This window comes from Colius striatus, chromosome Z (assembly GCF_028858725.1).
Source record: "Colius striatus isolate bColStr4 chromosome Z, bColStr4.1.hap1, whole genome shotgun sequence".
Lineage (NCBI taxonomy): Eukaryota > Metazoa > Chordata > Aves > Coliiformes > Coliidae > Colius > Colius striatus.
This window is the reverse complement of record NC_084790.1, coordinates 10,152,786-10,178,743: the sequence shown is the minus strand read 5'-3', so window position 1 is coordinate 10,178,743 and position 25,958 is coordinate 10,152,786. Positions and strand designations below refer to the sequence as shown.

Genomic DNA, 25,958 nt, shown 5'->3' with positions numbered 1-25,958 from the left:
AGCTAAGGCCACAGCTAATGCTAACACAAAGTAAACCTCAAAAGGTTCTTATGATACAATTTAGAAATCTTATTAAAGCTATTTTACAAATGTGTACTCAAACATTCTGAAATACAGTATTACTTGCTCTAAAATGATGTATCAATTATTCTAGTGATAATATTTAATGATATAAAGTACTGCACTATCAGTGCATATAACCGGTCTTTATTTTGGTCCTGTGAGGAAAGCAATTTTCTGTATCACTCCAGCTACAGAAATAAATGTGAAGTACAAAACATTGTAATGGAAGCTGCCCACGATGTCTCCCTTTTGTGCCAAGTTCACTTCTTCTCTTCTAATGCTAAATATCTCCAGTCATAATAGCAATGAACTCTTCTTGATTGACTGTAGAAAAAGAGAAAATTGTTAGAAAAACAACAAACACTCATAAATCATAAAGGAAAATGAAACATATCTCTATTATACTTTTTACTTAAAGGTTTCCAAGTTCATATTTGTTGGGTCTGATCCATCACTAATCAGGGTTCATGAGTTTGTCGCTCTAGAAGCAAGAAATCTAGAGATTTTACTTATTTTTTTTTTAATGTAAAAGTCATAAAATCATAGAATGGTAGGTATTGGAAGGGATCTTTAGAGATCATCTAGTCCAATCCCTCAAAACCCAAACTTAATTATGTGGAATATTGACAAAAAGCTATTATTTCTAATTATGAAAGTAAAAATATTCTGAAAAGGAAACATGAAAACAGATTAAAAAAACACAGTGAAAAATATATGAAAAAAGGGCTACACAAAACCATAGTACTACATGATTTTCAAAGATTTTTATGAATACTTAAAACCATAGATTACTTTTTAAGTGCTTCTCAAGCAATAATGCTGCAGCTTTAGTTAAAATCAAGTTCAGTTCTATTCTTAAAATGGTGATTCAGACATTTATGTCCAGTCACCTACCCCAAACCAATACATTCCTCTCTTTCAAACCTGTCACACTTGCCAAATAAGAAATTAATTTTAAGATCATTTTTCTAATGATTCCATAAATTATCTAGAATTGAAATGGACTTTTGACAAGTTTTTCCCCCATCTGAACTTCCTACATTCTTCTGTTATAATTAACAGAAATTTTACACAAGTGTAAATTAAGTCATAATAACAAATTAATTAGCAGTAATTAATTATTTTCCTTCACTTCTACCTAAGCTATTGACCTTACTCATATGTTAAAGCAGAGCCACTGTGAAAGAGTTAAGCAATGAATATCTTCACTCTGCAACCAGTTACTGTAGTAGGGAATTATTAGAATAAGTCAGTGGTATGGAAAGACCAGACACACATGAAAAATTCTCCCCAATAATTATCTGTCCCAGCCAATGCACACAAATAAAGTATTGCAAAGGAAGAACTACATTTACAGCAAGGGAAAAAAAAAAACACACCAAAAAAACCCCAGAAACGAATTAAACTGGTAAAGAATAAAAAATTAAACTTAAATCTGCCCTGCTGCGACACATGTCCAAATATATGAAAAAGGTAGCCTTTAGCTGAGCTTAGGACCCTATACTCTGAAATACCAGTCCATCATATAGCTACACAAGCACTTGTGTTCTATGATTTTAAAAAACATTTCCACAGCTTTATCACGATAACAGCACAATAAAAGTACAAACATAAATACACTCCCCAAAATACACTCTGTTTTAAAACACCCTTGTTAAGCAATGATGAAAAATAGAAATGCAGAATTACAATGACAGATTTTGTAATGTTCAAACAAACTGCAAAGAGAGGCATAATTACAATCCAGTGTCAGTCAGTTAATCCCTCTTAGTCCTTCTCGGATTTAGGATCTGTTCACAAGTTAGGCACAATGAAACCAGAAGCAATCACTCTTTTCCTAGAATCTGACTTCCATCAGTTCCATGACATAAATGATCGTAAGAGAACAAGCTAGTATAACAGCTAATATGAAGAAAATGTTGACTTAGATTCTGGAGAGCTAAAGGAGTTTACTATTTCAGTGGAGGTTTTATTCCTAATTTTGTGCCAAAATCTGAGGCCTAACTGGATGATGTTTCCAAGCATCCACACAAGATGACAAAAACAGCATGAACTGACAGCATGGAGTTTCTAAAAATAGTCCTACTCCAAAACACAAGTAATTTTCAAGACCACGAATACGAATATAAGACTATTTATGTTTTTAAGGCAGAGAGAAAAACATAAAAAATATTTTTGTCCACAGAAACACTGGTACAATGTACCAGTACAGCTCAGTGGTTTTCCTGAAAACACAAGAGTTCAGGTACTGCCTTGGTATTCTACAACAGACACAATTCCAACATGGCCAAAACAATCTCTCAAATCTAATAGGGGTGCTAAACCACAAGTGGTATTATTCCTGTATTTGAAGTAGTAATTAAAAATGTTACCAACTAACAGTTTCAGATATTAATTTTTTTGGCAGGGAAAGAAGGATAATTGGATAACAGCAAGATTTTGCTTGCTAACCCAGATGTTTGAAGCTAAATGGAACAGTAATTCACAGGATTACTTACTTTTTCAGAATCAATCTTAAAAAGCCAGAAACCATCAGTTTTCTTTAAAAAACAGAAAGCACACAGGATAAACAGCACTGCATACAAACATCCTCTCAGTCTTACATTTCCGATCTCATGCGTGACTGCTCTTACAAAGAGAACAGATGGATGGATGAATTAATAAAAGGAAACTGAGTCATCTACTCTTATCTGATCAATTTGAATACAAAAATGTAGCACTCATCCAAAATAACTATGACTTAGTAGCCTTCCTGAAGGCAGCTAATGATCGACATTCAATTTGCAGTGACCAAATCACCACATCACAAAAAAACTGTCCTTGGCCCATGATTCTCACGTCTGGGTTGGCATCTCCAGGGGAGCAACACAAAACAAAACATGCTTGCAGATGACTTCTACTCTCACTCACCTCTACAGGTATACCTTCAAAAAACAAACAAACAAAAAGCTAAATGAATCTTTAAAAAAAAAAAAAAAAAAAAGCTAGAGACTAGCAACCATTCTACTGAGCTAAGGAAACAGGCATCATTCCCTGCCTGCTACACAGCTATTGGGAAGGAAGTAAATAGGTAAATTGTTGTCTACCAGAATTCACAGCTACAATCCTGTGTCACTACATGCTGACAGGTACCTGAAAACAGGATTTGCAGCTTTTATTATACTGATTTGCGTCAATTATGCTGTAGGAAACACAGAAAAAAACAAATTCTGTTTTCCTCAGGATGCAGGTCCAAGAAAATCTGATTAAGCAGTGAGAGTTCAGGGATCTAAGCAGCAAGAAAATTAACACCTAAAAACCTAAATGAATAGTTTTCTCCTGGCTTAGCTCACTTGTGGCATCAGATACTGCCAGTGCAAGAAATAGGTGTGAAGACACAGCTGGGATCATGAGGGAACATCACAATTTTGCAATGTGGATTTACTAGGGATTCATAGCCTCAGACCACAGAAAGGTATCAGAAAACAATAGCTTCAAAAGGAAAGAAATAACACATTTTTCTCAACACTTACTTTAGTAATAACTCTGTCACCATTAACACTCTTCTAGCAGTTGAATCACTGACCTATCATTATCTTTGTCTCCAGGCTCTGTATTTACCTCACTACAATGGAACAAAATGTTCATATTTTCACACCACTGACCATGTTTAAATGCCCTGCTCCTCCTGTTGAAAGAAAACGGGTTGTTTCAGCACTTGAGTCACTCCATTCCCAAGTATGGAATAACAAACATTATCTATCTCTAACAGCATAGTGGGCAGGAGTGTCTGTCATAAGGTCGACACCACTATATTTTTCCCTATCACTGAGAGTTTTTGAGTAGCAAAAGTAGACTGATGCAGCAGCTCACAAGCAGAAGTACTACTTCAACTGGAAAAGTTGAAGAACTGCTGGTACAATCTCAGACATGAGTCATCATCCTGAAAGAAAAACTCAGACATGGGGTTCGGATGACTGTTGAAAATGCAGTGTTTACGTACATGGTCTCAAGTGAGTGCTCTCTGAAATTCAAGTACTACAATTTCTGGTGTAAACATCAGGAGGTTTTCAAGTTAGTGGAAAATTTTAAAAGCAACTTCCAAGATTCTGTAGTCAGAAAAATTTAATAAGCATAATACCAAACTATATTTGTTAATTCATTCTTTATCTAGCTAATAAGTCTCTTCTGCAGCTCGCTCTGTATGTACCTTTTCATTGCTCAGAGTCATTTTTCACACTCTGCTCTTCAGCACTCTGAAGTTCAGAAGTACGTTAAAGACCCATCTAAGCTGATCCTGCACAGACCCAGGATACCTCCAACATGATTTATTAGCTTAGTACTCAACATCTGACTAACACGCTGAAATCACAGCAGTGACACATCACCACTTAAGAAATATAGACTAGGCAATCAAAAGAGTTTCTCTTAGCACTTTAATCCCTTGAGTGATTTATAAGGAAATAAAAAACATAATGTGAGTACATGGAATCTCTCATGTATCAGAGCAATTACTTCCACTTTCAGCTACACTTTCACTAATCATTTCACAGACATTGGTTAGGGCAGAATTAGTGGTGAATCAACTTGATTTTTAGAGTCCAAGATGTCTTTCCAGAACTGTTAACTATCAAAAAGAACAACTTCCATTATTCATAAACTAAATTAAGTTTGAGATTAAACTTATTTAGAAGAAAACCAAAGAAGGCATTTTCACCACAAAATCATTTTTAGAAATGGAAGAAAATTAAGAACGGACTATCTGGGCTTTTGTTTGCTAACACATACTTTCTCCATCTCCATCCTTATCAAATTCTTCGATCATCGCCCGCAGTTCTTCATCAGACATATTTTCACCCAATTCTCTAGCAACTCGTCGCAGGTTTCTCAGACTTATTTTACCAGAGTCATCATCATCAAACAATTTGAATGCCTTAAGTATTTCTTCTTGTGGATCTCTGTCCAATATCCAGTCTGTCACTGTAAGAAGGATACTGAAGTTAGACTAAAATATCCAAAGGGTAAATTCAAATTGACCTTAGCAGAGAGATGCAATATGTAGAACAAACACTTCTGATCTCACCTGTTCTTTCATTTTTATATATTTCAATTCAACATGCGTATTTGTTTGGCTGTTATCTGACCTCACTTTTCCCAACCTCAGTTTCTTTTTCAGACATGCTTGTAGTGGCAGAAAACTCCGTGGAAATCCAGACACAGTCATGCTTTCAACACATTTTTCAACAGAAATTAAAAATATACACATGCCTTCTCTGTTCCAAACTTACCTTTCAGAAAATAAAAAGCAGTTCTGACAGATGAAGACATGGGATTATTTTTTTAATATGTTTTGATCAGGACTGGATTTTGATTGGGAGAGAATACTCAAATAATAAGTAATGAAAAGCATTCATGTGAAATCTTTCAGGTACAAAACCATACTAACAAACCCCCTCAAAAAACTAAGCCTAGAGTTTATGAAAAGGACACCACTGTGAATGGCAATATGTTAATTCTGAATGGACTAATCAGTCTGCATTGTTCCTTTTAGCACAACCGTCATTTTCTGTAACAGAAAACTTTGCCATATAAAACACTTTTCTAGTAATTTTATCTTTACATCTTTGTACCTGCTAGTCTTGCATTACAGGCTATGCTATTTATGACTTTAATCAAGCCATCAAAAACACATCAACACAGTTTGTGTACAGAGAACCACTTAGGATTTGCTACTGCCTGCAGATGGAACACCTGCTCTGGCTTAACAAACTTGACAGGAAAAAAATATGATTGTAGCTCATATAAACTCACTACAGCATTGAAGTTTATATGCCTAAATAAATCCCTCAGTTTTATACTAAATTTAAATATTTTCATTTAAAACAATGACACTGTATGACAACAATCACGTGCTTTTAAAATCTCTACTTTTTGTGGCAAAAAGACAATTGCAATGCTAGCTGAAGAACAATAAAACACCACTTTTCTATGTACATAACTACATCTTTACATGTCTGAAGATGGGCCATTCCTATACTTAAAACCAGAAATTATTATTTAAATTAAATTATGGAAAATCAGTGGTTCAAGAATTGCTTAGCTATATTGAATAGCTCTTCACAATTAAAGGTTCTGTGACTTATTTTCTCTAACTCCTTCATCCTTCTGTCTGAAGTGGTATCACACCTAATTCTGTGTCAAGATCACATTGAGTTATAGCAGCACTCAAATCTGACAGAGGTTTTGGACATGTTCAGTCACCTCTCAAATACGTATCATGCTTTCTACAAGAATTTTCCAAACTTCTCACAACACTTACTGACTGTCCATATTGATAACCAGGACAGAACCAGGAAATAATGATCAATGACAGGACTGAATATCAGGAATCAAAAAAAGAATTACATTACAGTACATTCAATTATATCGTATTATTGCACAATGATGGAACTATAGTAGCAGTACTATTAAAAAAATAAAAGTGAGAGTATTATTTTATTTTCATTAAATCAGGAGTTATCACATCTATTTCCTCATAGGCTTTATTTTCGGTTCTGACATAGAATTTGTTCCAAACTGTAATACAACTACAAAAATACTACCTGCCATTAACAACATATTTGGTCTAAATCTTAAACTGCTTACTCATTAAAATTTGCCATGTTTCAATCAATAACTGTTTTGCCACACTAAGTAGATTCACAGCCAAGAGGAAATATTCATCATTTTTTTCAGAAAATTTACAGAAACCTAATACCTTGAACACACAGACTAGAATAATGAACTAGAGACATAAAGCCATACATGGAGAAATCCCAAACACAGCTTTTTTTTTTTTTTTTGTAAATACAAACTGTATGCAAAAGTATAAAATATGTGTAAAACACTAAAATCTACAAAGAAGATTTTAAAAACGCTGCTGATCACTATATACTCCAAGTATGTCAAACTGTGCAACATGAAATCTTCCAATTAAACAAACAGTTGAACAAAATTCCACTGTTTTTATCAACAGATGAAAATCCTTTGAGTACAGAGTTCAACACCTACTTTAATTTCTCTTAGTTTTGCTATATATGAAGTCTATATTCAGTTTACAGTTTGTCTATACACTCTTTCCTATGAAATTCAATGTGAATTCTTTTTCCATAGCAGGAAGGAAAATCTTATAAAATCCATAAACAAAACAGGAATATCTACATTTTAAGTTAGCATTTGTTCCTTTGTGCAAGTTTGAAAAAGATCAGGACTGTGTATACTCCATTTCCTTTTATACTGTGGCTATCGTTCATCTCTATGTATCAAACCATTCAGAATACCAAAATTTATTTTCTTCCACTGTTGACTTTTGTTAAAAAAAGAAATAATGAAATCTCCCACTTCTATTTCTTAGCAGTACTGGATAACTGAAAAAGTACACAAAGTACTATTTTCAAATTCTAGTCACTACCATAGGCTAAATTTCTCCAGAGGTACACAATCAAACACATACCAACTTCATTAAAATCTTCAAAGGTGATCTTGCCTGTCGCTTCTCGATCATAATCTTTAAGTATTTTCAGTACATCAGCTTTTTTCACATCAAAACCCAAGGCTCTCATTGCCACCTTTTGGAATAAAATGGAAGTGCAACCATATATGATAATTAAAACACAGATTTAACAGATACCATTTTCAGTAATTACCTACTTGCCCAAGAGAAAAAATGCCTATCAGGGGTTTAGAAACAATAATAAATAATATGAAGGAAAAAAAGCTTTGAATATAAAAATTACCTAATGCCACTATTATCAATTGGAACACAGAGAAAAAAATAGCTTTTGCATTTTCAGGCATTTTACAGACTGGATCAAATGCTTGTTAGGACAAGTAGATTAATTTTCCTCATTTCCAAACACATTTCAAGGACTGCTTCTTTTTCAAATATAAAACAAAAAATCATCTTTCAAACTATTTTTCCTCTGTAGAAACTAACTGAGTTATGTTCATGGTTTTACAAGTCCTCTTACAAGTGACTTCACTGCTTTTCCACTTAAGAAAATACACCAATCTAGTTTTTTCTTTTTCTGTTGGGTTAGAAGTACATGTCTAGTTTGCCATTTCAAGAAAGATAGCAATTTCTCACAACAAAGTACCATGACTTCCTCCAAAGTGATGAACATACACTACAGAAGAACTGGAAATCCACAGTTCTATGGGATGTAGCCATCCATTTTTTTTCCATATGCTGATCTTTTAGAGGAAATAATTATTTTGTGCACTTCTGTCTTTCTATAGTATTATCTTCAGGACCACAATATCTAATTAGACAGCTAAGAAATAGCTTTGCAAATAATCATGATAGCTGGGAATCCCATCTACCAACAGCATACCATAACTATAAAAAAGGGTATTAACAATCTCAAAACAGTCCCCAGTACTACTCCACTCACTGCATCTTCCAGTACAGACAAAATAATCTGAAATAAAGGGAAGGGAATCACTATACCTAAGACATTCCTGTAACAGCAATTAAAGTAAAAATAAGACTGGTTTTCATTTTTCTTCTCTCTTTGAATTAATTACTTGGTAGAGCCAGAATGTGGAGCCAGCAGGCTGTATTAGTTGTTGCTTCCCAAAAGGACCTCACACAGAAACACTAGTTTCTCAAAAGCCACTCTTTATTCTTGATGCAGTATTATTTAAAAAAAAAAAAAATCCAAAAAGATTTAAAGATACTGTAATAAACTTAATGTATTACTTCTAGGGACTTCTAGATGGGAGGACTCACTAGCAAAGTCTGTCACCCTAACTTCCACTTGCTGAAAGCTGTCAACAGAAAGGACAAGAAGTGAATCTCCCACCTGCATAGAAAATAGTGTACCTCATTCCTACAATCCATAGGCTCCCTGTCAAACTGCAAGTGGGTAAGCTATTACTTGTAGCCAACGGTTTTACAAATCTGATTTACATCTTTTACCTAAGCATTAGAAACCTGTGGATTTTCATGACACCAAACTTTAGATTATACAGTGCCCTTAAAAAGAACCAGTTTTTCAAGTATTTTTCCCACTTAAGTCATCTCTCCAAGCTGAATCCTGGGGAGTACTCAAACCAGTATTATACAGGATACTATAGCAATGCTGTTACTGTCAGGTATACAATGTAGGAAGAAAAGCTCATGCTTACACCATTGCAGTATATCCTTCCTCCCTACCTCAGCAACAGGCCTGAAAGATCGAGTATTTTTTTAAATATACAGACAATAAAACTCAAGAAATAGATATATATTATCTGCCATAAAACTGTCAAAAGGAAAAAAATCTTTTACCTTTAATTCATGATAATTTATTGCTTTATCTTTGTCTGTATCAAACAGCTCAAAGGCATCTTTAATTTCTTGCTTCTGTTCCTCAGTCAGTTCTCTTCTTTTCTTCTTTTTAGCTTTGTCTGCTGAAAGCTCATTCCTACATAAGAGGAAAGAAATTAAGTGTAACTGATTTCTTTTGGGAAGATACCACTGTAAATAACATTTTCCACCCATAAGAAGCTAACCATAATTGCACAGATCACTACCTTCTCTATTCAATCTTTTTTCTAGCCTGTTCTCCCAGTTTAGAAGATTCCTCTGTGAAAACTGAATGACACTGTCACTCCCCCACTCAAAATAGAAGGAGCACTGGCATTTTTCTTAATAAATAACAAAAACAACAAAGGAGGGTAGAAAAACTACCAGTTAAAAATATTTCAGTTTACAGACTAGATTAGTGGTTGAAATGACAGAACTCCTGAAAACATTTTATTTCTAAACTGTAAGCTTAGAAGCAAGACTTTTGACAGACAGATTGCTAGAGGATTACCTAGGTCAGACAATTGGGTTGTCTGGCTACTGAACTGGGTGTTAGGTGCTGCAAATCAGCTTTGTTGCCACTAAGAGTTCTCACGTAAATTGCATTTATGTTTGGGTTTTTAAATCTCATAAGTGATACACATACACACTGTCCTAAAGACTCTCTCTTTGTTTTGGTATATACAAAAGAGACAGACATCTCAAATAAGAAAATCTTGCTCAAGGACACCACCTCTTTTCCTTAGCTAGTCTAGAAATAAGATTAAATGTCCAAGTAACAGACAGAAAATACAGAATGCATATACTGGGAACAACAGTTGAAACAATTAAAAGGATGGCACTGATAAAAGATACTTTTAACTAAACTAGTAAAGGGGGAAAATTGCTGTAATTGTGCTTTAATCACATCAACGAAATTGATTGCTGTATCCAGAATAATTGTTTGGAAGATGTCCATTTCAGACAAACAACTCCAAAAAAACCCCCCAAACATGACATTTGAGGTAATAACTGCTGTCAACTAAGACTGTTAGAGTACTCCACGTACACTCCTGGAGTGAACAGAAAAATGCTTTTCAAGGATATTTATTTTCCAGGAGTCCTTGAATGAGCTACTTTTTCTTCAGATTTGATAAGGACTTGTTAAGGATTTGATAATTTTAATCAAAACCAAAGATTAAACACATAGCTGGGATTTAGCTTTCAACAATCACTGAAGCTGTATCTGCAAAAATACCAAATATAGGTCATAAAAGTGCAAGCTGCACAAGCAGGACCCGCCTCAGACCACAATATCCTCTAAGAGTAACAAGTTCTTAGCAGACCAATTGCAAAAGCATGATTTCACACAGGCTTTGGATTACTATTGCTTTTGGAAGAACTAAAATAACTCTGAGGTGGCTATATAATTAGGTCAGGAAGAGCAGCTCAGATCCAGAGAGCCCACGTTTTGCAAGCAGTGATGATGAAATCCATTTACAAGTCTGAAAGCAGATTAGCACCAAACACTTCTGGAATATGTGACTGCCCAAGTGTTTACTTAGTGCTTAGCATAAAATATTTTTTTCAAAAGACAGAGAACTACTTAAATGCTAGTTTAGTAGTTTAGTGCCACTTCTACAACAACTTTTACTATATGAAGTGTGAAGTCCTCTGACTTGAAAATTAAGGATCACATATGCCACATAAGCATATTAATTACGTCTGAAGACAAGGATGTCCCAGATATGGAATTCACAAGCCAAGAACCTTTATAAGGCCATTACTGAACCTGAATTTTAAAAACACAAAAGCAACAGATTAACTTAACGCCTATTAAAAAGGCCTTTTAAAGGTGTTATTACTTGAGATAACCCAGAAACGACGCTCTCTAAGCCAGACGCGACTACCTTCCCCCGGTAGACAGATGGCTGGCGGGCCTGATCCGCCCCGGCCGCCCACGACCCCCTCCGAAGGGATCATGCTTAAGGGGCTGGAGACCAGATGACCTTTACCGGCGGAGGCCGATGTCCAGGCCCCGCCGCTGCCTGCGAAGATCTCTCTCAGCAGGAGACACCGAGGCACTGAGGGCTCCAGAGTGACTCCCCCTCACATGTCATCTCACCAGTAGCGCCTTCCCCTCTGCGTTCTCGGGCTCGAGGAGGTGTAAGGGGAAACCGCCCGGCTCATACCGACCTCAAGGCCAGGCTCATGCTGACGTTGCCACTGCCGCCACCCTCGAACCGGGTCAGGCCGGGCCGCGCCGCGTCGCACCGCAGCAGGCCAAACCGGGCCGGGCCACCTGCCCCTTTACACGGCCCCACCGCGCTCCCTTCCCCTTGGAAACGCGGCAGGCAGGATGCCGCCACCCGCCAACCCGCGCCCTCCTGGCTGAGTCGCGCCGTCTGATTGGGCTTGGAAGGAGGTTTTCCCGCCCCCAGAGTGTTAAGCGCTCGCTTACTGGCTAGTGGGTTGTCACTCAAGCCGAAGCGGGCGTTCCTCTGATGCCGTGTCCCTGGGGGGCGGGGCTGCCGGTGTTAGGTGCCCGTTACCCAGAGTGCCGCGCGGAGCGACGAGAGAGGCGGGTTGGCGGGCCGTGGCGGCGGCTGTCACAGGTCATTCGCCTCGTGGTACGGCCGGCGGGTCCTCGGGGCCGGTATGTCGCTTCCTTTCGTATCTGTCTAGCCTGAGTGGTGCTGGGCAGTGGCGGAAGGGTTAACCGTGTGCTCAGGCCCTGCCCACTCCCTCCCGCCGCCGGAGGGCTGGGCGGCGCCACCTTGAGAGTTGAGGAAGAGCTGTGTGAGGTGGCGCTACCAGTGTCCGAGCCGCGGAGCTGCCGCTGCTTCGGAGGAGCGGCCTGATCGCTGTGGACTAAGAATTGCTGCTTGCTGTGCACCTTCAGGATGGAGTCCAGGACCTCTGACATCACAGCCCAGAAATGTGAGGAGAAATGTGATTCATAAGCATGTTCTTGTAATACGTGTGTACACACACAATTTTACGAGCTTATGGAAACATGTCTGTTTCCATTAAAAAAAAAAAAAAAGCAAGCCATTCTGGCTTTACCTTCCTAAAAACATTAAGAGGACAGAATTTACCTTACAGGAAGACTGAACACCCTCGTACGTAGTTCCAGTTCACATTGCTGTCGATTTTGTTTACAGATTTTGCTGTGTCATTTTTTGTTTGCAAACCAGTGAATGAACCAGCGTTGTGTATTTTGTGCTGCAGTGGCATAATCCAGTGTTACTGGCTGGACCATATGGATGTTCAAGTCTTTCACAGTATTGTGCAAACCAGTGTGGCTAGGTTCACTGAAAAGACTTGGGAAGTGAAAAATGCCTTCAAGCATTTCAGTTCTGCTTCCTTCAGGACTGATGGTGTGTGTTGAGGGTATTTAACATCTGTAGACACCAGTTTTCCAGCAATAAACCAGTAGCAGGTTCACTGTTGGATCTGAAGATCTGGATTCAGCAAAGTCAAGCAGCGAGGAGGCTTGTTTGGCTATCTGTTCATATTATCTCTGACTGACAGATGACGTAAGCAGAGGCACTGTAAGAAGTTTCTAATCGACCTTTGTTAACAGGTGGTAGCTTTCTAGCTTGACCCTCAACCTGTATTGTTGTGAGATTTTTGATTAGAGGTTTTAAATTTCAGTCCTTGCTGTTTGCATATTTATGCAGTTAGATGTATTCATCTGAGCAACAGTATGTTTGTTTTCAGATCTGTTTTTTTTTTCCCCAGTTTAAATCAGGGAGTTCAGTACAGGTCCTAAATAGAGGTCTCCCTGTCTAAATTTAGAAGATAAGCTAGAAAATTGCCTTCTTGCCTCCAAAGCGAAGGAGCTTGCCATGACTTTAATGGTAAGAGATACACAGGTTTCCTCTTGCATGTTTCCTACCAGCAGTAGGTGGAAAAGGTAGGACGTGTTGCTCTTTTACTAGTCCACCACAGTGTTTCCAGAGGAAGCACACAGCCAGCTCTGCTGTAACTGTTGTCCCAAAAGTAAGGTCATTTACTTGGTGTGCAAGACACAGTATACACACACAGAGCACAGGTGTTTTTTTGCATATGCATGCTAGGGGGTTAATCCACAAAGTTAGCACACCGGAACAGTACCTCCCATGCTGTATTTATACACAAAACATTAGTATATTCTATGTTCTAATCCATGTATCTTGCTGTTCTATTTAGTGATGAGTTAGTGGTCCTTTGCCTAGCTTGTAAATGAGTATGCATGCATGCTTAGTTCACTTCCTCCACACTCTTCTTTTGGGTCTAGAGTATAAATTGGGTAGGTGGCCTGTGAGTCAGTTGTCACCATCTGCCCCTGACACCTTTACCCTTCTCCCTGTTACTGCAGATTACTGCTGATTTCATGCTAATTTCACAGCCATCTAGCCTTGCCTTCTGAGGTGGGCGTTTCTATCCTTATCTGTCTCTGGTCCCTCTTCAAGGATACAGAATAGTCAGGTTCACATAACTAAGACATTGCTTTATGGTCATCCCAACCTAAACAATGTTTCTATAGTCTTAAGCGTTAACCCCTTCAGCCATGTGTGGGACTGTCTGCCAGCCATATCATCCCTTTAAGTGAATGTGTTTCCTTCTCTTTTCCTAATTTTCTTAGCATTTGAAACTACACTACTATTCCCTTGTCCCATGCCAAATTTGAGGTAGTAGGAAATCACAAACCTCATTCCAGCTGTTCAAAATCAGATCAAATATCAGAACCTTCTGATGTAATGCCATAAGCTGTTTTGCCAATAGAAGTAATCCAAAAGTTTTTAAAGGAGTTGTTGTGCTTGGGCAGATTTCATGGAAGTTCAAGTATTGTTTGTTCAGCCTTGAAGTATTGTTTGTCTTTACATGGGAATATAGAAGAGGAGCAGGGAAGGGATGTCCTGCCTGTAAGTACGCTGGGGAAGTAAAACTGACTTTCAGGTATGATTACACTACATAAAACAATGCAGAGTTAATGGTAGCCTAGTAGTGAAGTGATTGAACATCTGTGGTGGTTTAGGCTCATCTAGGAACAAAGCACCATTATCAGCCACTCATTCACTTCTCCACCTCCACAGAGGAAGGGGAAGAGAAAAATACTATGTGCCTTTGGAACCACTTAAGGATAGGGAGGGCTCACTTGCCAGTTATGGTCCCAGCCAAAACAGACAAGACTAAACTTAGAGAAGAAAACAAAAATTAATCCACTACCAATGAAGAACTTAACAGAAAACAACACAGTGTGACACAATGATGAAGAGCATAACTAGCCTTTTGAGGCTACCTTCTCCTCACCCCTCCCCTCTTCTGGGCTCAGGCACTCAATCCTAGTGTCTCTACCTCCTTTCCCCCGAATGGCACACTGTGACAGGGAATGAGGGTTTCAGTCAGTCCTTTCCCGATAGCTCCTGCCACTTGTCTCAGGGCAGACGGACTCCTCACTGGTCTTCCGTCCTCCAGTGCAGGGTCCCTCATAGGCCAGGCAGCCCTGCACAGGCTGCTCTGACGTGCATTCATCCCAAAGGCTGAAGCTCCTCTCCACCTCCTGTGTGTCTCTGATGCCTACAGGCTCTCCAGCACAGCCTGTGCCATGGCTGTCTCCTCACACACTCTCCTGCCCATCCAGGCACTCACCTGGAGCTGCTGGTGGCTCTCAGTCTTGCCATTGCCCTCCATAGGTTGCAGGGACACAGCCTGTGTTCTCACTGCAGACTGCAGGGGTATCTCTGGTCCAGCGCTCCTCCCTTCTTTCCTCCTCTGACTCTGGGGTCCACATGATTACCTCCATCTTGTACCACTCCTCCACCTGCTTCAGATCTCCTTTATTCAGTGATGATGGCAGAGGTGCCAGATTGGCTTGGTTGGGCTGGGGGTGGGTCCACCTCAGACCTGGGGAAAGTTTCAAGAACTCCTCACAGGGACCAGCACTGCAGACTCCTCCTGTTACCAAAAGCAGCTCCACACAAAACCATGACAATATCACACTGGATTTGTCTGGGCTAACAGTGTACCTCAGACAACTAGATTTCTTCTGGATAGCCCATATGTTCCTGTGTTACACCAGTGATTGCAGTGTAAATGTAACGTGTTTTTACCAGCAAAACCTATATGTAATATTTAGCGTTAAATTTCAAATAAAAACAAGTGAGTGTTTTCCAATACCTTTTCAACTGTATCTGTTTCTATGCTTCTTCAGTTAATTTGGGACTGAAGAGTAATTACTTTTGGATGAAATCTAGTTGAACTTTTAGACAGAAGAGGTACTGCTTAATGTTTTCAGTAATACATGCATTAATTATAAATAAATCTAAATGAGGTTGAATTCTTAGACCTAGATTTTAAAAGTTGAACATTCATCATTCTTCCTTTGACATATATTTCTCCATCCTCATCTCCCTCCCTCTTTCCTAACAGATCTCCATTTTTTGTTTTCTTCAGCTACAGATGTCTGTCCTTGAAAAGCAACACATTGTTATGCTGTAACAGCACTTGTGCTAAAGCTTATTCTGAGCCCTGCTGTATAGAGTCTAGGATTTAACAGCAAGCCCTTTTTTTTTTTCCTGTCCCCAATAGTGTTCTTTTTAGCCCAAACATCCTGTGTTTCTTTCATAGTGACATTATGGCAAATTCAGTTGTTCACTGATGTAAAAATAAAATGGGATGCTATAGTAAGTAAGTAATTAAAATAACTTTAATTGCCGTGTATATTAGATGTTTCTAAAGACCATTTACTCATCTGAACTAGCCACCTCACAAGTGGAGTTCACTATGACAAAAATAAAGCAATACATTCCTAGTTGCTGTTAATAAAATCTGCAGGTAACCAGTAAGAAACTGGAATCAGACTGCATGCACAATATGAAAAATAATTTTTTACAGTATAAAAAGAATTTACAAAGAATGAACCAAAATACTGACTGCTCTAAAGAAATACTTTCTATATGAGCAAAGTATGGGGTGAATGTGAGCAGAAAGCATAGCAAAATAAAGGTGTGAGGCAGCTGGAAGGCTGTATTGATTGCTTGGTTACCCTGTGTGACTACAGCAGGCTTCTCAAACTCTGGCCTCTTTCTCTGCCTGGTAAGCTGTAAGCGTAACTCCATACAAAGACTGGAAGTGTTGCAAGCATGATGGAAGACAGGATCAAAATTCAAAATCATGTTGATAAATTGATGCGTCTGGAACCAGCCGTATGAAACAGAATGGAGGCATGCTTCACAGTGCTTTATTTCATAGGAAAAATGAAGAAACGTAAGATGGGAAGTCACTGAGTAGCAAATATTATTACAGAAGAGACTTTAGAGATTACAAGGGATCACAAACATGAATCATCAGTATGATATATTAAGAAGGGCATAAACATGTAAGGCAAGGATGAACCTCTTCTGTTTGCTACTGTCAAAGCTTGAATGGCATAGTTTTGCAGAGCATAGCTTAAGACAGGGATAAAGAAATCGAAGATCTGGAGGGAAAAAACCCAAAGGAGTTAAATCTTTCCTTACCATGTTTTTAAGCTTGAGCAACATAATCTAGTGGAAGGTGTCCTGCCCTCTGCAAGAGGACTGGAACTAGATTATATTTAAGGTCCCTACCAACCCAAATCATTCTAGGATTTTTTTTATTCTGTAGAATCATAAATTTGTAAAAAAGGATAACTTGGACTAAATATGAAGAAGTCTAGGCTGATCAATAAGGCATTGTGGAATGACCTTTATAGCCAAGGGTGAGCCATAATGCTGCTCTCTCTCTCTTATGCTCCAGACTTAGTGCTCCAGAGATGGTGGGCCTCAGATCCTGTGAAGAAAAAGGAGCTATTTCTTAAACTGAGGAAGAATGGAAAAAAGGTGGAGGAACTCATGGGAAGGCATAGACAGAAGTCTGGGTATGTGTGAGGAAGCAGTGACATGGGATGAAGGAAAAGTGGAGAAAACAGGCCAGAAATATGAGGCAATTGAGGGACCAGAAAGTGAAAAAGTCATGAAAATCACAAAGAAGTGAAATGAGTGAAAATAATTCACTCTTGTTGCTACGACAACTTACTGGATAAAATTTGATGTCAAATACTATGATTTTCATCATGATACGCATAACAAATTTCTTTCAACCTGTTGGCAAACCCATTTATAGAGAAAGGAGTAGTGACAGCGATGAATTTTGCTTACACCTTGGTGTCCTAGTGCTCCTGCCTCAAACATCAGGGCAGGACTAGAGAACCACTTGTAACTACAGCACTGAAATCTGATCAAAGTAACACAATGCTGTTAACAGTTGATGTGCATCTGAACTTACTGCTGTCTTCAGATGACAGAGAAGCATTTTGCACATCCTTCACTAGAGCGGACACTGCAGGTTGCTACATTTTATAAACTTGGATCTGAGGTGTCTTCCCTCCAGTGGAAGTTGCCTTGTTCCTAGACACGTCATGGGGAATCACTGATAGACAGTTGTACAATACTTGGAAATGATGACGGCCAGTCAGCTAGATAAGTCACCATTGTTAGGTTTTGTGATAAAACACTCTTCGGCATCACCAAAAACGACAGAGGTACAGGGGTGGGTTGGAGACCCCAATAACAGTCTGAGAAGTGGAGCCTTCCTGCTGACTGCTTCCAAGGTAATTTTTTATTCTTTCTTTAGATAAAACCAACATTGTTATATTTTACAGGGTTTTTTTATTTAATCATTTTCCCCAGCATCTTACTTCCTTTTACATTTACCTTCAAATATGAGGTGTTTTTGTCACCTCATAACATTTAAAGCTTAGCAAGGTAAACTAGTTTGGAAAATAAAATTCTATTTGCGTTAATAAAAAAAAAATTAATAGTGTACCTTGACACTGGAACTCCAGGGAAGAAAACAAATGCATTGTTATTAATGGAACAACCACATATCTCTGAAATCCATTTATCAGTTCATAGAATGACAGAATCACAGAATGGTAGGGTTTGGAAGGGACTTTTAGAGACCATCTAGTCCAAGCGCCTTGCCAAAGCAGGTCCACCCAGATCAGGTCACACAGGAATGTGTCCAGGTGGGCTTTGAAAACCTCCAGAGAAGGAGACTCCACAACCTCCCTGGACAGCCTGTGCCAGTGCTCTGTCACAGTAAAATGTGGTGCCCCAACCTCCTGACATCCACCATTTAGATATTTGTAAATATTAAATGAGATCCTCCCTCAGTCTCCTCTTCTCTAGACTCAACAGCCCCAGTTCCCACAGCTTTTCCTCATAAGGAAGATGCTCCAGTCCCCTGAACATCTTGGTTCCCTTTCTCTGGAAGGAAGCATGTCTTGGTCTTTAAACGAACAGCTGCATTTTTACCTTCATTTATTCTTGGCTATACAGGCACATTTCTGCTGGTTCTCATGACAGCAGTTGCTTTTGTTATTCATGGACAAATTTCCACAAAACTTCATTTACTGGAGTCTCATCAGCTGTGTGGCCATTTTTGTTTCAAGTAAATCACTGTCATTAGCTACTGTCTTGTATGGAAATAACAACACATGTCATCACAAAGTAAATACATATTTTCATCATATCCATGTCTTCTGCATGCAAATTCTATTGGAAACCTAATTCTGATTTGCTTTGTATTTGTTTTTTCTTCCCAGGAAGTACCCACTCACAGTTTTATACCAGCTTTGCAGCATCCAAGCATTTCTGGGACCTATCTATGCTTCTCTTGCTCAGAAGCATCAAAACCACTGCTGTCAACTTCTAAAGTTTTTACTCTCCATTTAGAATGAAAAGTACTTCTCTTAAAAATACCTAGAAGTCACAACTGCATTGCAGAGGATTACAATATTTTAATTATGATTACCTTTAATGTGTAAACCGTGATTTAACATCACAAATCTTGACAGATTACAGAACAAAACTTCCCATCTGGATTATTGTCAATGTCAATGCCCCAGTCTACCAAAAATTGCATTAACACGCATTTAGACTTTACAAGTGAAACAACACAGTTCTAAATACCCAGAAGTCTCAATATTTAAAGTTACAATATATATGTTTTAAATATTTAATCCAAGTAGTGTTAAAGGGACACTGTCAAACTCTTATGACTAAAATTTGGTAATTCTTAACAAAAATAGTCAGACAAGTTATTTTTACTTGAGGTATAATTTACCCACTAGTGAATTTCTTTTATTACAAAAATAATTTTAAGACTCTCAAAAACTACATTCAACTGGATTTTAGTAGCAGTTTACTAATGTGCACCACTTTGGGCTGTGTTCACATAAAGCTCACTTCTGAGCTAGGGAATTAATCCCTAGATTTTGGTCAAGGAAAAATACCCAGGCAATCATTATGACCTACGTATACTTAATGAACTTAAGCTTGGCTTAAGTTAAGATTTAAACATTGATTGATGGATAACATCTTTCGTTTTGAGCTGGCATGCCTGTGAACCCTCTCTTAGGAGCTCAGGTTTTGCAATACAGTACAGTCTGGCTGCACAGCTTCCAATACTGGATCAAATAAACAAACTGATAGTGGTACAACACAAAATGCTTACTCAAAATGATACCACTCTCCTACTCGGCATTTGCAAAATTTCAGCAACTGGCATTCACATTAGCAGGCTCTGTGACATTAAAGGTATCTCTATGGTATTGCACAAGGTTATCATCAGTGATCCTACAGCCTTCACAAACCATGAAGCAGAATCACTACTGGTATCACACCACAGATGGTAAATTTGAAGGAATGCAGCTACTGTTGGGTAAGCTCTGACACCATAGCTTCACTACTCAACTGGTGTAAACTTCAGTGTTGTTCTTCAGCCAGTCTTACTTTCCAACTTGCCCTCAGATCTGTGATTGGTCACTGTGAACCCTTGGCTGTCAAGAACAGTGTCTGGACTGCTACATAAATAGCACCAAGTGTCAGGAAGCTAAAAAGGAAAACCACACTGTGGACTTTATTCTATGCCTTTAGTGAATGCCTTCTTTGTTTCTCAGGCTCACCTTTTATATTTCTTCCTCTGGCCAAGTAAGGCCAAGATAAAAAGCTCTTGGTTTCCTTTATGACAGAAGTCTACCCAGTGATTAAGCACTTCTCATGTAATACATTGATGTACTTGGATTTCTCCAAAAAAAGAGACTTACGACCCGAGTGATAGTAGGTCCTTAAAGTGTTGCACTGCTGCAGCATTGAGGTGCTGCATTGCACCCTCTACGGCTCACTCAGTTTTACTCCAGCTTGGAGATAGGCACTGCTAAGAAGAAATAGGCACACTACAACCTATCACTACAAATCCTGGTGAAGAATATACTCAAGTAGTAAAATCAGAAGTGCAGTGATCTTTGAAAAGAGGAAAGCATTACATAAAATATTCTCTCATAATTTTTACACAGAGGTGTTTTTTGTTTTGCAACTTTTTTCACCAGAATTTATATTAAGAAGGCTATCACCTTTCACTCCCCCTTGCCTGGGACAAAGTCCAGACTTTGGGCTCCCTTTCTGTCGGGTATGATGAGAAGGAGGGAAAAACTTTCTTCATTAAATGAAAAGCAAACAAATAAGGTTAAACTGCACTAAAATCTGGGAAACGCCTCCATTCTTTTTCAAAAAGGATATATGTCCATATACAAAAATAACACCAGATAATGTCCATTTAAATAAGTTAAATATATAGAGACTATTAGAATAATCACACAAACTCCAACCATTTCAACAAATTTTAAGTATCACACATTCAATTTTTGGAAGCAACTTACAATGGTATTTAGCATTTCTCAATGTATTCAGCTTTTTTGGAGCAGACTCAAATGCAACACACTTCACTCTTGATAACAACCATATGCACCAAACACTTCACAAGCAAACAGTAAACAGTTTTACATTCACTTTGTGGCAACAAGTGTATCAGCTGTTTAATCCAGCATCTACAGTAAGGCAAGGTAATATTAAAGCCTCCATCCTTCCCTTACCACAGAGCATTAGCAACAAGGTTACAATCAAGTCACATAAAATAGTCTTAAACATGAGTAAAACCTTTAAACTGGTCACAGTCCAGTTCTCTCAAATTTACAGAACAATGTACTCTGTAAATATTTTTTTTTTAATGAGCTCATCAGAAAAAAGCCAAACACATCAAGCAAGGGCTCAATCCACTTTATACAGGCTAGTCTAACACATTAATTCATGAGTTCACAAATTCTCTGAATTCCTAACTCCTATAAGCAAAACAGTTCCCTAGCTGATGGTGAGAGTGCTCATTCTTGCTCCTCTTGTCAGGGTGCAGGCATTCCCTGCACCACATCAGGAAGCATGAACACCTCAATAGTCTGTCTGCTGTTAGATCCACATCAAAAGCTTTTGGGTAAGCTGATATAGCTATACCTTCCAGCTTGGAAGTCTGGTCTATAGCATTTCCATATGTTAGTGGATTCTGAAGAAACTGCCAGCTCCTTAGAAAAGCAGTAGGTGATGCTGGGTGCAGCAGACACCAAGAAGCAGGTGACAATGGCTGCAGAATGGCCTGGTCTTTTTCTGCCCATTGAGGCCTACATAGGTGTTGCTCTTGCTTTGACCTAACAGCATGGCTCCCAGCATGCACTGGGTCTTAGTATGACCTGTGTTAGGCCAAAACCTGAGCACAAATGCAAAATGACTGTTATAAGCCTGGTACTACACCAACAAGGTTCCAGGCATGAACGCAAACGCTCTCACTTTGGCATACATGCACCTGTCAGAATCCTAACAAAAATAAAACAATGTACTTCAATCACAGAACTTGTGCAAACATGCCCTGAAAAAAAAAGAAAGAAAAACTGTAGCTTTGGCTAAAGCTACTAGTTTATGAACTTTTTATAAAAATAGGAATAAAGTAGGCAAAAATATGGAGACTCTTTGCAGCTCATCTGTATCATTTTGCCAGCTTTTTACTAATGCATCCTGGTTTTGCTTGTATCATCATTTTCACAAGCCATTTGGTTTTCCAACAGGGAATAATAGATCACATCAAATGCACAGTCACTAAGAAGAAACTCTTGAATTTGTAATGTGAAGTGCAATGCTTGCAATGGATCTCATGGCACAAGTTGACACCTTGTGACAAATTCCAGCTTGTGAAATGTAGTTGGAAGCTAACCAATACAGCCTTTCTGCCCCAAATATGTTGAAGTGCCCAGGCAGAACCTTCTCTACAAGACCTCTGTCCACTAACTCCATGAGGCGCTGGCAGCTTGCAACGTAGTCACTTACCCTGCTGTAGGGAAGCCAGTCGATCATGGATCCATCATACACCACATCTCCACTGAACAAAATCTTCCGGTCTTTGTCATGTAAGCAAATACTGCCTCTGGAATGACCAGGCATGTGCATGACAGTCAGCTGTCGGTCTCCAAGGCTGATCACGTCCCCTACAAACAAATGTGTTACAGAAAAACATATGTATCTTAAATACTTCAAAGATTATGACCTACCCATAGCCTGAGAGTTTATATGTACTATATATCCACAACAATAGGAATGTGACTTATTTTCTTGGTGAGTGTTAAAGAGGCATCTGAAAGATACACTTGACAAAAGGCTATTTTCCAATTATATTTAACATAGGCTTAGGCCGTATTAATTGTATCTACTCCTACTCTAATAAGCTAAACTACGGAAAGAAATGCAGTAGAGAAAATTTAACAAAAGGAACAAACATATCTAACAAAAATGCATCTAACCCTGGTCTCCTTTGAAAGTTAACATAGTATTTCACAATTTATTATCTTTTTACCCTCATTTAATTCACCCAAAATTGCACTGCTGTTACTTTTGAAAGGCCAAAGGACAGAACATGAATTGCTAGGGGAGAACCAAGACTGTCTTCCACTTTCTTCATCTCATTCCACCAGATAAATAAAAGCAGGACTTTCTTAAGTCAAAGCTTTGCCAGTTTAAATGTGAATGCCAGCTTAAATGTGAATGCCTTTTCATTGTACTTGCCACTGAACTTTCTGCAGAAAGTCAGTCAGGATGAAGTACAGGCCAAGGAAGTCTGCTGTTGATTTTAATAGTAGCTTAATTATAAATGTGCAAAACTCATTGATTTACAAGTGTAAATATGTTAACTTCATGGCTGTGCAGGGAAAGAAGACCAACATATCAGCAACCTTCTCAGAAGCAGTAGAACAGTTCTAAAAGAATAACATGCAGTACCATCATCAAACAAAGCTTAGAACTGTAAAAATGCATTTCAAGTTCCAAAGACAATGTGAAAAAGGTAACAAATCTCTATTAGAAATGTGAAAGTTACAGATCTGCCTTACAACAGAGACAACCATGCCACACATTTACTCAAGACTTGCCAAGCCTAAAGGTATTTAATTCTTGAAAGGCAGACTATCCAGAGACAGGATCTTTGTTATTTGTGTGAAATGGAATAGTGAGAATGCTAGAATAAGCATCTGGAAGTCACTGAAGAGCTAAGGTCTGACTGTGCTGTGCCCAACAAGGGAGTGAATCCCTGCATTTGCCCAAGCAGCTAGTTTCAAAATTATCAAAGAGAACTACTAGCCACATTCTCTTGGAAATTTTGGGACACCTTGGCAGTAGAAATAGACTTGACTACTGAGAACCTTGCACCAAAAAAAAATGCTAGTACTGGTGAAAGAAATCGCAATGGAAAAGGTGAAGTTAGCCAAGGTTCTAGTGGGTTTCAAATTAATCCTGACATTCAAAAGAATACAAAGACACTGAATATGGCATTCAAAATTTAAAGAAGAAAAATGCTTGAATTCTGAATCTGTAGGGACAGCTGAAGGAAACTGTGAGTCTTAGGAGTAACTAGAAAAAACATTGAATGGCAAATGCACAATACAAGTAAATGCAATTTTAGCTAGAACAACCAAAACAAAAGCTGCTTGATAGATGTGGTACGATCAAGGTAATGCAAAACCCAAACAATGAGGCAGGCAGTGCACAAATAAAAGCTGCAGCTGTGGATTGTCATGGAATATTGCCCCTGCCCCGTTCTGTATTTTCAGAATTACTGGATGTCCTCACCCCACAGCAATGAGACATGCACTGAGATGACACACCACTTGCATGCAGCATGCCTTAATGAACAATATCTTAGAAATTTTGATGTTACTTTTACAGTGAGTGTGCTTCTTCTAAGACTTTTTTTAATAATGCCTCCCTTTTAAAGAAAAAAACAGCTTAAACCTCTGTTGATTGACTATAGTTGTCTCATCAGATCTCCTCTGAAGCTTTCACTAAGACCAGTTCTGCTTTTCCAAGTATCTATGTGACACAGCCTAATACAGATGAGACTGTATCTCCTGCAAAAGATGCCAACTGTCTGTCAGACAGCTGCCCTTCAACTTCTGTGTCACGTTATTGCACAGTTAGGTTGCCAGCTGATGAAACAACCTAGTACCTGTTACCCACCAGGGACTAAACAGCTTTTTTTAATACCTGTAACAAGCCACTTCTGTAAATGTTGCATTTATGTAAAATCTGTGAAAAAGAATCCATACTCTTTGCAGTCTGTATTTCAGTAAGTTGCTTTGTTCTTTGCACTGCTATGTCTGAGAGTTTATAAATGATCAGGGTCACCAGATGCCACGCCTAACTGATGTAGTGCCATACTGTTAGATGCCTAAGGCAAAACCTGGGTTGCTCGATTAGCCAGTCACTCAAATTACTGTTGAGTGACTCCAAGGAGAAAAAAATCCAGCATCGACAGACAAATAGTTTAGGCAATCACAGGAAAGGAAACTGCAAGTCTCAAAAGATACGAATGACTAGAAAAACAATGAATGGTAACACATAGTACAAGGTAATGCAATCCATGCAAGTTGCTCAGGTCCTGTTACTTCCAGAATCACCAGAAACAAGAATTTAACCCATTATATATCTCCTTTGAGGACAAAGTATGGCTTGTACAGTCTGCAAAGTGCGTTGCAGAGACTGAAAATCAGTGAAAAAACATCGGTTTAACTAATTCGTGAGGAGCTGCACAAAGCAGTACTAGTACAGACGCTAAGCTAAGCTACTCGGCGACCCTGTATTCGAAATAACTAATACCTCTCCTTTTTAAACTCATCCCGCTCAAGCACGAACACAGGCACGAACTGACAGAGCAGCTGCGCCCGGCCGCCCTTACCCTCCTGCAGCAAACGGCTGGGCCGGACAGGCGGGACGCGGAAGTGCCGTGCCCGCCAACCAGGCCGCGGCGGCCGGGCCACCTCTCGATCCGACAGCCAGGTGACGGCCTCGTAGTTGTCGCCGCGCAGCAAGGCCGGCGCCTCGGCACTGTGCACCGCCACCTCCTCGAAGTGCTGCAGCCCACCCGAGTGGTCGAAGTGAACGTGGGTGGCGACTGCCAACAGCGGCCGTGGCCCGGCCCCCTCCGCTGGCGCCAGCAGCCCGGTGGCTCGCAGGTAGTCTGGCAGACTGCGCAGCCCTAGCCCCGCGTCGATCACCACGTCCCGCTGCGAGCCCCGCACCAGCCAAATGTTGGCCCGGTTTCCCGACTCGTAAAAACGCTCTTGGATCCAAAAGATGCCACCGCCGAGGGGCTTATGAGCGAACCACTCCAACGCGGACATCGCCTCAGGCGAGCCCTCCGCGCGACGCCGGAGATGGCGGGCGGGGCGGCC

At 39.2% G+C, this 25,958-nt stretch overlaps 1 protein-coding gene across 8 annotated transcripts; it reads right to left on the bottom strand.

The window, feature by feature from the left end:
- On the bottom strand, positions 1 to 25,936 carry LOC104562846 (centrin-3). Of its 8 annotated transcripts, none has more exons than XM_062017586.1 (5): positions 14,987 to 15,236; positions 9,353 to 9,488; positions 7,535 to 7,649; positions 4,831 to 5,022; positions 1 to 387 (listed from the first exon to the last, which is right to left on the bottom strand). In XM_062017586.1, the coding sequence occupies exons 1-5, from the start codon at positions 15,016 to 15,018 to the stop codon at positions 344 to 346; spliced, it is 519 nt and encodes a 172-aa protein (XP_061873570.1). In that variant the 5' UTR covers positions 15,019 to 15,236; the 3' UTR covers positions 1 to 343. The 8 variants fall into 8 exon arrangements, with proteins under 8 accessions (XP_061873570.1, XP_061873571.1, XP_061873569.1 ...); XM_062017587.1 differs by lacking the exon at positions 14,987 to 15,236 and adding an exon at positions 11,546 to 11,715; XM_062017585.1 differs by lacking the exon at positions 14,987 to 15,236 and adding an exon at positions 11,475 to 11,555.
- Positions 25,937 to 25,958: the final 22 nt, after the last annotated feature.

Excerpts from the sequence above, each read along its gene's own strand:
- LOC104562846 (XM_010210491.2), bottom strand. The coding sequence starts at position 25,907 with ATGTCCGCGTTGGAGTGGTTCGCTCATAAGCCCCTCGGCGGTGGCATC. Across the intron at positions 22,725-25,462 it reads CAGCCGTTTGCTGCAGGAGG|GGGACGTGATCAGCCTTGGA; the intron begins GTAAGGGCGGCC and ends ATTTGTTTGTAG.